Source organism: Zeugodacus cucurbitae, chromosome 6 (assembly GCF_028554725.1).
Source record: "Zeugodacus cucurbitae isolate PBARC_wt_2022May chromosome 6, idZeuCucr1.2, whole genome shotgun sequence".
In the NCBI taxonomy this organism is placed as follows: Eukaryota; Metazoa; Arthropoda; class Insecta; order Diptera; family Tephritidae; genus Zeugodacus; species Zeugodacus cucurbitae.
In genome coordinates this window covers 28082948-28095436 of record NC_071671.1, presented here as the reverse complement: position 1 = coordinate 28095436, position 12489 = coordinate 28082948, and the positions used below count along the sequence as shown (strand labels likewise).

At 33.6% G+C, this 12489-nt stretch overlaps 1 protein-coding gene across 1 annotated transcript; it reads right to left on the bottom strand.

Moving 5' to 3' along the window:
• Positions 1 to 9055: 9055 nt before the first annotated feature.
• Positions 9056 to 12233, bottom strand: LOC105219472 (E3 ubiquitin-protein ligase RNF25). Its single transcript, XM_011195621.3, has 4 exons — positions 12075 to 12233; positions 11896 to 11967; positions 10976 to 11813; positions 9056 to 10781 (listed from the first exon to the last, which is right to left on the bottom strand). The coding sequence occupies exons 1-4, from the start codon at positions 12080 to 12082 to the stop codon at positions 10485 to 10487; spliced, it is 1215 nt and encodes a 404-aa protein (XP_011193923.1). The 5' UTR covers positions 12083 to 12233; the 3' UTR covers positions 9056 to 10484.
• Between the last annotated feature and the right edge of the window lie 256 nt (positions 12234 to 12489).

Below are 12489 nucleotides of genomic sequence, written 5' to 3'. Positions count from 1 at the left end.
TACTAATGGCAATAATAAAATCCTTTTACATTTAAATGTGTAAAAATCCTGAATTTGGCAATTTGAAGTTATTTTGCGTCTTCAAATTCGACAATCGCTAACGTGAACATTTTCACTAACGTGAACTCCCTTGGTTTTAATTAGTTCACGTTACCGCGAGTGCACTGTATTTTGTTTTTACATTTTTAATAATTCCTTGGTCGAGAGGTTGTATTTCTACTGTTAGGTTCGGTGGCAGAAATGTTACAAACACATTTGAATATTCATTCCTTAAACTGTGGCTTGTAGCGTTGTCAATAAACAAAATAATTTTTCTATTTTGCTTCTTCATTTGTTCATTGATAGAACTAAGCCAAAATTACAGTTGTCATCCAAGCCTTTTTATTGTGAGCCCATTGCACAATATTTTTTTGGGTCGATTTTATTTCTGTGAAAAGCTCGAGGCTCGCGGTTTCGCAGCGTTACCTATAACTAGTGGCATTAACTTCTCTCCAGTACTGCTGCAGCAAAACAATACGCTCAGTCTTTCTTTTGCCAGCTTGTCTCCTTTACTAACTGAGCATTTTGCAACGAAACTTCGAGTAGGTAATTGACGATTAAACAGTCCTGTTTCATCCGCATTAAACTGATCCTCAGGTAAATAATTTTTTAAAAGTATTGGTACTTTTCCTTCCAATCTGAGGCTGCTTTAAGATCTACTACTGCTACTTCACCACTTAAAGCTTAAAATTGAATGTTATGTCTTAGGCGGAAAGATTCTAACCACCCATTGCTTGCTTTAAAGTTCTCTACTTGTAACTCAGAGACCAATAGCTTAGCATTTTCTTGATTTATTTGGCCATTGATAGGAATATTCTTAGATCTGCATTTTTCAAAAAACGATTTCACTCCCTCATTAATTTTTTCAAAATCAGTTGTACGTGTTTTTCTTTTACGTTCCAGATCAGCGTTGTTTTCTAATTCTTGTATAATATGTTGCTTTTTATTTTCAATATTACCGATTGTTGATTTGGAAACTCCATATTTTTCTGCCTATTTCCTTATAGATAGGCTTTTATTAGCCGGTTCAAACAAAATATCACTTTTTATTTTTAGAGATAACTCTACTGCGTGTTTTCTTTTTGACATGTCTGCAACAACTGATCAAATACGCGTAATTGTGTTATAGCTATTCCATGAAATTTGTTACATACAAAATTTCGCAAAAATAACGGTATTACAGCGTTTGAAAAAATTATCTGATATCGAAATACATACATATGTACAAATACAATTGTGTGTAATGTAAGTAAAAAGCATACAAATATGCATTATGTATTGTCCAAGATAAAAAAAGATTTTAATGCTTGCCGTTTAAAAATTGAGACACATTTTGTCCAACTTCCAAGATAGACAGTGTCCAAATTAAGCAGTGAATATATGGATATTTTGTACTATATTATGTTGGTACAGAGCATTTTGTCCAATTTGAGCGAGTGTCCAAATTATAAAGGTGTCCAACTTTACAGGTTTTACTGTACAATAATTTATTAAAACATCACCTTTTATTTATTTTCATCAAAAAGTGAGTTTTATGATGGGCATTTGTTTTTACACATTTTATAAAAAGTAACGGGTGCGTTCGAGATGGAAATCACGACAGCAGTGTTGCAAATTCGTCAAAGTATCACATTATGCGTGAATTTTCAGCAACATTTGCATCAGCATGACGTTCTTACGACACATTTTTTGCAAAATTTATTCAAATAGTCGGCGATACAAAATTTTGTTATGCACAACACAATGAAAGAAGAAATGTTAATATAATTCTTTTATTTGTTACTCGCCTTTTGTCGAAATTGCTTCCAATAAAAAGTTAATTTTTTACTGTTTTTTTTTTCAATATTTAGTAAATCAAACAATATCCATTTTGATCCATATAACAATTTTTTTTTGGCATCAGCAGAGTATCAGCAACGTAGTGGCAAATTAATTTTTTTGCGGTACTGCTGTAATTATTACGTAGCTCTAATGGACCCAACAAGTAAGCAAAAAGTAAGAGATTATATTTAAGTCTTAGTATATTTGTAGTACACAAAAATTAAATTTGGCATGGGTCAGCTAATTTTTCTAAGATTGACGAATCCCATTTTTTAATTCAAGAATACTTTTGTATTGTTTCCCTTTTGAGAAGACTTTACCGGATAGTATACACCAAGGGTTTTCGATAGGATTACAATCAGGACTACATGCAGGGCATTGCAATTTAATATTTTGTGAAAAAAACAACTTTCCCTACAGTTGAACTTCCATAACTCGAATAACCATAATTCACAAACAAACATGAACACCGGCTAACGTGAACCCGCTTTTTTTACATTGACTACTCTGTAACGTGAACAAACTTACTTAGAAAGCTCAGTAACGTGAACAAAATTTTTGTGCACTACACTTTTTATTAACATACGGACAACACTGAATACATTAAATTTTATTTTTTAAGTTCGGGGAATCCCCTGATATTAAAAATTTGCGCAAATTTTTACCATATGACAACGACTTACTTCAGTTGAAGGTTTTTTTCTTTCGCGGAGTGATCAATCAATCGGAATGAGTCCTAAAAAATCGAAGTGTTTGCAATTAAAAGAAAAAGCAGACGTTTTAGACAGTCTGAAAAAAGGAACAAGTGTGACTAACTTAGAAAAAAAATATAGTGTCGCTAATTCAATAATATGCAGTATTAAAAAGAAAAAAGAAGCCATTTTAAAATGCTTGAATAATACACACCAATGACCGGGAAACAGAAAAACTTTAAAATCGTCAGAGCTTCCTGCTATGGAAAAAAGTCTAAACCTTTGGTTCATCCGGAAGCGCGAAAGGAATTGTCCTGTAAGTGGATTAATGCTAAAAGAAAAGGCAAAGGAATTGCATTCCCTACTTAAAGAAAACGCGACCGGATTCAATGCTAGTGACGGATGGCTCCAGAGATTTAAAAAAAGATACGGAGTTAGATTGCTTAAAGTATCTGGAGAAAAACTATCATCGCAGCCTCAATTGGTTGATCCATTTAAACTGAAACTAAAACAAAAAATTGAGGAGATGGAGTTATGTAATGCCCAATTGTATAATGCTGACGAATCTGGTTTATTCTGGAAGCTTTTGCCAGATAAGACCTATGTATCATCGCATGAAAAAACTGCTCCAGGAACAAAGACGGAGAAGCAGCGTATAACATTTCTCTGTTGCGCAAATGCATCGGGTGCACATAAACTTAAACTTTTAGTAATTGGTAAGGCAAAAAATCCACGCATCTTTAAACACTTTAGTTTCCCTACGGATTATAAGAACTCGAAATCAGCCTGGATGACGTCTGCCATTTTTAAACATTGGTTCCATCAATCTTTTGTGCCACAGGTAAACAATTTTTTCGCTTAATTAATAATTATAATAAATTCTTGCTTTTGGTCAGGTAAGATTGTTTCTAAAGCGGAAGAACTTTACCAATAAAGGCACTATTACTTATTGACAACGCTCCCTCTCATCCAAGTGAAGCAGAATTAAAAACTGAAGATGGAAATATAATTGCCATGTTTATGCCGCCAAATGTCACCCCTCTTATCCAACCTATGGATCAAAATGCGATTAAAATAACAAAGTTATATTACAGAAACAGTTTGTTGGCTTCAATAGCAGCAAAAAATTTAGATTTGCTTGAATCAATGAAAAATGTAACGTTGAAAGATGCTGTTACCCTTTTATCTGTCGCATGGGATCGGGTCAGCACAGAAACTCTTGCCAATTGTTGGAAAAATATTTTAAGTTTAATGGGAAACGAGGAGGACCCTGAATATAACATTCCATTAAGTATCCTGAAAGGCAAATGGAGTGCAGAAATAAACTCTTTAATGCGAATGTCAGTTGATCTCCTTCAGGACTTGAGTCCTCAGGTAGAAGTTTTACGACACACTTTGATATCATTATTACTTTTTTCTATTTTAGGTTGAGTTTACATTGCCAATGGTTCGAGAGTGGAACGATGACCCTTGTGTTGATGATACCACCGAAATCCATGAAATTGAAGAAAGTGACGATGATGATTGTATTGCCGAAGACCCCATAAAGAAAATTGCAGCAAGTGAGGCAGTTGAAATCTTTAACAAGGCATTGCAATGGGGCTGGAGATGCAATGGTTGATCAAAGCGACATGAGTGTACTTAGACGCTTAAGGGAGAAAGCAGTATTTCAGCTATTAGAAAGGAAAAAGCAGCAGAAAAAGATAACGGATTTTGTTAATGAATAAATCTAATGTGAAATTTTATTCGCAATTTCATATGTACCCATGAACATACTAATGGCAATAATAAAATCCTTTTACATTTAAATGTGTAAAAATCCTGAATTTGGCAATTTGAAGTTATTTTGCGTCTTCAAATTCGACAATCGCTAACGTGAACATTTTCACTAACGTGAACTCCCTTGGTTTTAATTAGTTCACGTTACCGCGAGTGCACTGTATTTTGTTTTTACATTTTTAATAATTCCTTGGTCGAGAGGTTGTATTTCTACTGTTAGGTTCGGTGGCAGAAATGTTACAAACACATTTGAATATTCATTCCTTAAACTGTGGCTTGTAGCGTTGTCAATAAACAAAATAATTTTTCTATTTTGCTTCTTCATTTGTTCATTGATAGAACTAAGCCAAAATTACAGTTGTCATCCAAGCCTTTTTATTGTGAGCCCATTGCACAATATTTTTTTGGGTCGATTTTATTTCTGTGAAAAGCTCGAGGCTCGCGGTTTCACAGCGTTACCTATAACTAGTGGCATTAACTTCTCTCCAGTACTGCTGCAGCAAAACAATACGCTCAGTCTTTCTTTTGCCAGCTTGTCTCCTTTACTAACTGAGCATTTTGCAACGAAACTTCGAGTAGGTAATTGACGATTAAACAGTCCTGTTTCATCCGCATTAAACTGATCCTCAGGTAAATAATTTTTTAAAAGTATTGGTACTTTTCCTTCCAAACTGAGGCTGCTTTAAGATCTACTACTGCTACTTCACCACTTAAAGCTTAAAATTGAATGTTATGTCTTAGGCGGAAAGATTCTAACCACCCATTGCTTGCTTTAAAGTTCTCTACTTGTAACTCAGAGACCAATAGCTTAGCATTTTCTTGATTTATTTGGCCATTGATAGGAATATTCTTAGATCTGCATTTTTCAAAAAACGATTTCACTCCCTCATTAATTTTTTCAAAATCAGTTGTACGTGTTTTTCTTTTACGTTCCAGATCAGCGTTGTTTTCTAATTCTTGTATAATATGTTGCTTTTTATTTTCAATATTACCGATTGTTGATTTGGAAACTCCATATTTTTCTGCCTATTTCCTTATAGATAGGCTTTTATTAGCCGGTTCAAACAAAATATCACTTTTTATTTTTAGAGATAACTCTACTGCGTGTTTTCTTTTTGACATGTCTGCAACAACTGATCAAATACGCGTAATTGTGTTATAGCTATTCCATGAAATTTGTTACATACAAAATTTCGCAAAAATAACGGTATTACAGCGTTTGAAAAAATTATCTGATATCGAAATACATACATATGTACAAATACAATTGTGTGTAATGTAAGTAAAAAGCATACAAATATGCATTATGTATTGTTCAAGATAAAAAAAGATTTTAATGCTTGCCGTTTAAAAATTGAGACACATTTTGTCCAACTTCCAAGATAGACAGTGTCCAAATTAAGCAGTGAATATATGGATATTTTGTACTATATTATGTTAGTACAGAGCATTTTGTCCAATTTGAGCGAGTGTCCAAATTATAAAGGTGTCCAACTTTACAGGTTTTACTGTACAATAATTTATTAAAACATCACCTTTTATTTATTTTCATCAAAAAGTGAGTTTTATGATGGGCATTTGTTTTTACACATTTTATAAAAAGTAACGGGTGCGTTCGAGATGGAAATCACGACAGCAGTGTTGCAAATTCGTCAAAGTATCACATTATGCGTGAATTTTCAGCAACATTTGCATCAGCATGACGTTCTTACGACACATTTTTTGCAAAATTTATTCAAATAGTCGGCGATACAAAATTTTGTTATGCACAACACAATGAAAGAAGAAATGTTAATATAATTCTTTTATTTGTTACTCGCCTTTTGTCGAAATTGCTTCCAATAAAAAGTTAATTTTTTACTGTTTTTTTTTTTTCAATATTTAGTAAATCAAACAATATCCATTTTGATCCATATAACAATTTTTTTTTGGCATCAGCAGAGTATCAGCAACGTAGTGGCAAATTAATTTTTTTTCGGTACTGCTGTAATTATTACGTAGCTCTAATGGACCCAACAAGTAAGCAAAAAGTAAGAGATTATATTTAAGTCTTAGTATATTTGTAGTACGCAAAAATTAAATTTGGCATGGGTCAGCTAATTTTTCTAAGATTGACGAATCCCATTTTTTAATTCAAGAATACTTTTGTATTGTTTCCCTTTTGAGAAGACTTTACCGGATAGTATACACCAAGGGTTTTCGATAGGATTACAATCAGGACTACATGCAGGGCATTGCAATTTAATATTTTGTGAAAAAAACAACTTTCCCTACAGTTGAACTTCCATAACTCGAATCACCATAATTCACAAACAAATTTCGAATTAGAGAGACTTCGAGTTATAGAAATTTTAATTAAAACATACAATTTTTCAGAAAGCTATAATATAGATTTATACTGTTTTATTTATTTACTTCGCTTAAAGTTTTACGTAATTTTGTTTGTTGCAGTTGGCTATCCTTTGGCTCTTGACGTCTGTATCCCATACCTTTGTTACATGATTTATGCAATCCATATGTCATATTTTTTGTTCGCCTCCATACGATACAGTGGGACTAACGATCGTAAAATTTTAAATTTTGTATTATGCCCTGGTTGAAATTTTCGATTTATGGATGGAATTTTGTATGAAATTTCTCTTTTAAACGCTATTGCCTATTCAAAAGTTCGAGTTTTGAAAGATCAAATGTATATGTCGGGATAATCTTCATATTATGTCAACGACTCATCTTCTAATAATAAAATAACAGTCCCTTTTCCGAAAATCTAACGTACTACGCCATGTTTGCTTAGATCATGCCTATAGCAGCTGTAACAGACCATGCCGTGCAAATTACTTTTTTTCATTCGAAAATAATATAACGTCATTCTTCACTTCAGGACATGTATTTTCGGACAAATTCCAATCGTTTTGTGTTATGAACATCAGTCAACCGCGGTTTTGACTTAAATTTTATTGTGGTATGAAGCTAAAAACTCGTGCGACACATCTGGGAGTAACGGGAAGGTATAATTTGCCCTTGATTTGTCGAGAAGATAACATTTTCTGAGCTTCATCCTCCATGTTACCGAAGTGGCAGAATTCAGATCATGTCCAGATTGTAAAGGTACTTCCTGAGCTTACAGTGACATGTATAAAGTCCCGTCAATATTCTTAGTTTACGCCTTGGGAGTTTTATTGTACACTAGAATATTTAAGTGTTGTAACTCCCCAGTAGGCGTTTTATTGACGTAGACCCGCTGTCCGATGGCAGTGCCCTTCTCTATCTTTTGCCTTTATATCTGTCCAGAACATGATTGTGTGTCCACGTGTGTGGTCCCACCGCTAAAAATTTTTGGGGCCCAGCAGTTTAGTTACCGCGTCCGATAGTTTGTCAGGTTTGGCGATAGTGCAATCCCTTTGTGTCCCGGCACCATGATTATGTGAATGGATTGGTTGGCTTTTCTTTTACCACTATATGGAGCGGTATATGGAGGCGTTGAAACGCTCTCTCGATGTCCAGGAAAGCACTTATTGCTACTTCCCCGTACTCTAGTTATTTCTAGATTTCAGACGTCAATTGGTACAATTGTTGAAGCAATAAGTCCCTTCCTTACTGTAGTAGGGCTGGGAAGATCCCGTCCGCTCGAGGAGCCCTGAGTTTCCTAAAGATTCCTAATACTTAACTGAGTGCACTGTGAAATGTGATCTTGCGAATGTCTAGTCAGAACGGACAGAGTTATGTAACTATCTCCACAATTTGACTTTCCGACATCGGCTCCGGGAAATGCGTACTTAACAGCACTCTTATCCTATCCTCTTATATAAGTCCCGTTTGGGATCTTGGGGGCCATCCATAAATTACGTCACACGAATTTAAGGACTTTTTAACCCCTCCTTGTCATAAGTTGTCACATTTTGAACTCAGACCCCCCCCCACCCCCTGACGTGACGTCACCCATTTTCCAATTTTATGGATTTATCATATAATAAAAAACAAACAGGTTATTCTGTTTATTCTTATATTTATTGAATAATCTTTAATAAAATCAACATTTAGTTAAATATTAAAGTACAGAGACAACGAATGACTAGTCAAGAAATAATAGATACTTAATTATGCTGCTGCGTGATCGGCGTGGTACAGAGCAGCCAGTCGTCTAGCACCCAGGAGGGCAGTAGAGCGGGAAACGATATTGCCCTAAATTTTGAAATGTGATGTCACAAAGCTTTTGACCCCCCCCCTCTGCTGCCAGAACGTGCATTCCTGATAAACCTGCACTTCGTCAAGGTGCCTGTCATTCGCAGGAAAACACTCCAGTAACTTTACAAAGAACATGTAAATTAATTTAAAGCCACTGGGCATATGACTTTATTCATACTTGGTGTGGCCAAAAGTCGATTGCTACCACCCACAATAAATGGCGTAGAACTTTTGTCCCCATACGAAACAAGGAAATATATTTCTGCTTTGGGAGACTGAATTCAATTTATTAATATTAAGCGAACTATGAATATACATTAATGATATTATAACTGTATCTGATTACGAAACTGTATACATTCATATCTTTATGGATGCTTTATATTGGTAATCCATTTAAAAGTACATTTTAAAGATATTAAATGTCTCTGCAACATTTCGTTTTTTGACACTTGGCAATAATTTATTTCGATACAACTAGAACACGATTACCATTTACTAGCTTTGACGATTTTGTTTGAACCCAATTGTTATCTTAACTAAGAGCATGACACACATTTTTAGATTTTAAATTTCGTAAAATATCGATTTCATACAACAGCGAACCACGATTTATTGGCATTAAGTTCCAATACTAACCTAGGTGTGCATGTTTAATATATATAACAAATATACACATATATTCGTCTAAATATTCATATATTACATTCAATATATGAACTTATGTTATTCAAATTCATTTACTTAAGATAAATGAAGATTATATAAGAAAGGAAGGATGGAGAAATTAAAAGTAGTGGTGTATTTTCGAAGAATTTCTGCTTTTATATATTAAAGGTATCATACCATAATCATTTTCATATTATTTATAATATTTTCATTCTTTAGGTTTACACTATGTAGCGATTTTATATCGATCCTTAAATTTCAATATAAAATAAATAAATAAAAAAATTATTGGTGACTTTCGTTATTGTTGTTTATGTTGAAGAAAACAATGCCAAAATAGTTTGAGTAATGCTTTCCAATAACTTTGTTCGTTGTGGGTTTTTTATTCTCAGCTGCACACATCACAAGTATTTATTAGCAAAAATCTAGTGATCGATAATTTAAATTATTGTAATTCATCTTTCGATTGGGTTGAAATGAAATAATGGAACTTGGCCACTTCACTATGAGCTTTCCCAAAATATTTCTAATCAACACACTTCTTTGAAATGGAGTTTGAACCAAATAATCTAAAAGAATCACAGAACAAATCAAAACTTAAGATATATTTTACATTTCACATTTATCAATATCCAATATTTGAAGTAGGGAATTGAAAATGTTACAAATAAGTCCTTCAAATATTGATTTATGAGTTCTTTGCCTTCAAATATTACAAAGAATCTCCAGGCTATGTAAGAACTTGTCAAAGTAATTAAAGCGACATGTTGTTATTTCTCTGTTGGCAAATTGTTATTGCTGATTACAATGGAAGATCTGTAGTTGAATTCAAATATATTTATTTTATAATAACGTCATTCGCAGATTCTCCATTGACATTTCGGCCGAGTGGATATTGTTAGGAAAAAATATAAATGGTAGTATTTACCCTAAATATTTGCATTTTCATTAATTAGAGCGAAATTAAATGATAATTTTATAAATCGTAAGTGTGCGTTGTTTGAACTATAAAAAGTAATTAAAATTCGTACCGATACAAAAATAAATATATACATATATATTACATAAAAGAGTATATCGGTAACCTAATGAGATCAGATCAATATCGATAAGATAGAAAATAAAACAAAACTCAATTGAATTTCAAACATGCCATGGCTAAGTATATAGAAGCTGCGTGCCAAATATCTCGGCACAATAAATATCACATTTATACGCATCGAACTGCTGACAATGTGAGGAAAAATAGTTGGAAATAGTAGCTTCGCTATAATGCTTTATATTAATTCGTACTAATCGTCACCTGCCGTGGCTATTATTGGCTACCTGAGCCTTTGCTTGTTTACCACCAGTGGATGAAGATGCGTTAGCACTGGACCCACCACTGTTTATAATGTGCTCGTTTCCTCGATCACGGTCTCTTTCCCGTTCACCACGATGATGATGATAATGTTGTTGATGGCGCCTACCTCCACGGTAATGACGGCGATTGTGATGATGGTAATTGTTGTTAGTGGGTTCTCCACTCACTTTATTTGCCTGTTGTACAACGGGTTCACAGTTTGTACCGCCTAAAGATTTAGAACAAGTTGGTTCCTGAAATTAAGTTGGGGATAATTTATAAATGTTTTCTTAAAATGTTATTGTATAGCAAATGTGCTAATTTAATGGGTTAGTTTGACATTTTCTTCATATTTATTTAATAAATATCAAATTGTCATCTATTCGGTTTTGTTTAAGAAAGTAAACACAATTATGAATTTTGAAAATATAAAAATTAAAACTCTTACTTTTTGTTCAGTAGACACTGATGACCCGAAATTCTGCTTTCGCCATCCACTGGATCCAGTTCCGTCAGAGTTTAGTATATTACATTCAGGAGACATGCTTTCCGTTTTATTTCTTTCATCAAACGTTTTTTTACTTTCTAAACGCATTCTTATCTCCTCCTCAGTTTCGATAGATATAACGCTTCCACTTTCTGCATCCACATCGATAATGCCTCCTTTATTTTTTTGTTTCAAAAATAAAGCAGACATGCGATGTTGAAGATCCCGAAGTTCGCGTGTTAATATAAATTCTGGTGCTTGTTCCAACTCCGATGGAGGCATTGCACAACGCAAACTATCCTCCTCATCTTTAATGTGTTCCCTGCAAACAGGGCATAATGCTTGAAAAGGATCCACAGTTTTTTGAAGCCAACTTGGCAACTTATCATATTCATCTTTATACGTTCGCCGCAAGGCATTTAAATGACGTCCTAGACAATAACTATGTAAGTAATGAAAACATTCTGTTCGCGTAAATTCATCACCGTCACTAAAACCATATAGACAAACTACACATTGCCCACTGGGTAAGTTGCTTCCTGTTAAATGCTCACGAACAACTTCAATTAAATCGAAAACTACTGGAAAGCCTATAGATTCTTGCAATTTTTCGTTACATGCATGTTTAATTTTTTCCAACCGATCATCATCTAAGCCCCGAGGCCGTAATAACTTATATTGAGGACTTGTTTCAGGATAATCCGATGAAGGGATTACTTGAAGGGTTACACACACATATTGTTCATCTTCGTCTCCAACTTGGGGAAATACAGTAGTTTCAATAAGTTCTGGCACTCCACTGAAATTGAAAAAAAAAAAAAATGATTAAAGTAAATAAACACGTACATACATATATGGTGTAGAAATAATAAACTCAATACCTTTCAGAATTCCTTGTTATTATAACATCATCCATTAATATAGCTTCTAGAGATTCTACCTCATCTCTTAACCTGAAAAAATATATCATACATACATATATGAAAAACTGCTCCATAAATCAAAATACTTTATTTATTTCGTTCAACTTCTATACCAGCTCAATTTTTGCATTACTTACGCATCCATTTTATCCTTTTACTGAATTCTCGCGACTGAAAGAAGTACTTTTTCACAAATTTTCTAAAAAAATCGATACTTATCAACTCTATTTTTTCAACCTGTGCCCCTAAATTTGCTGAAAAAGTATAGTCGGTGTTAAACCGCATAGAAATGAAATAACAATGTAAATTCACAGTGATGCCACTATATTTAAAAACTGTTTTTCGCATTAGACAACCCTGAAAGCATTAGGCAATATGCAATGTTCTCACAATACTCTGAATTATGAGACTCCAACTGTTCAGTTAATACATTTTAATATTATATATTTTTTCTTACGATAAAAGTACCTAAAGAGAATAACCACTGAAGCCTGTTTCAATTTAATTAGTACTAAGATTTCTGTTTAATTTGCTTGTTATTCTTACGTTATT

Coding starts and splice junctions, on each gene's coding strand:
- LOC105219472 (XM_011195621.3), bottom strand. Junction 11,814..11,895: donor ATAACAAGGAATTCTGAAAG/GTATTGAGTTTA, acceptor TTTCAATTTCAG/TGGAGTGCCAGAACTTATTG. Junction 10,782..10,975: donor CAGTGTCTACTGAACAAAAA/GTAAGAGTTTTA, acceptor ACTTAATTTCAG/GAACCAACTTGTTCTAAATC.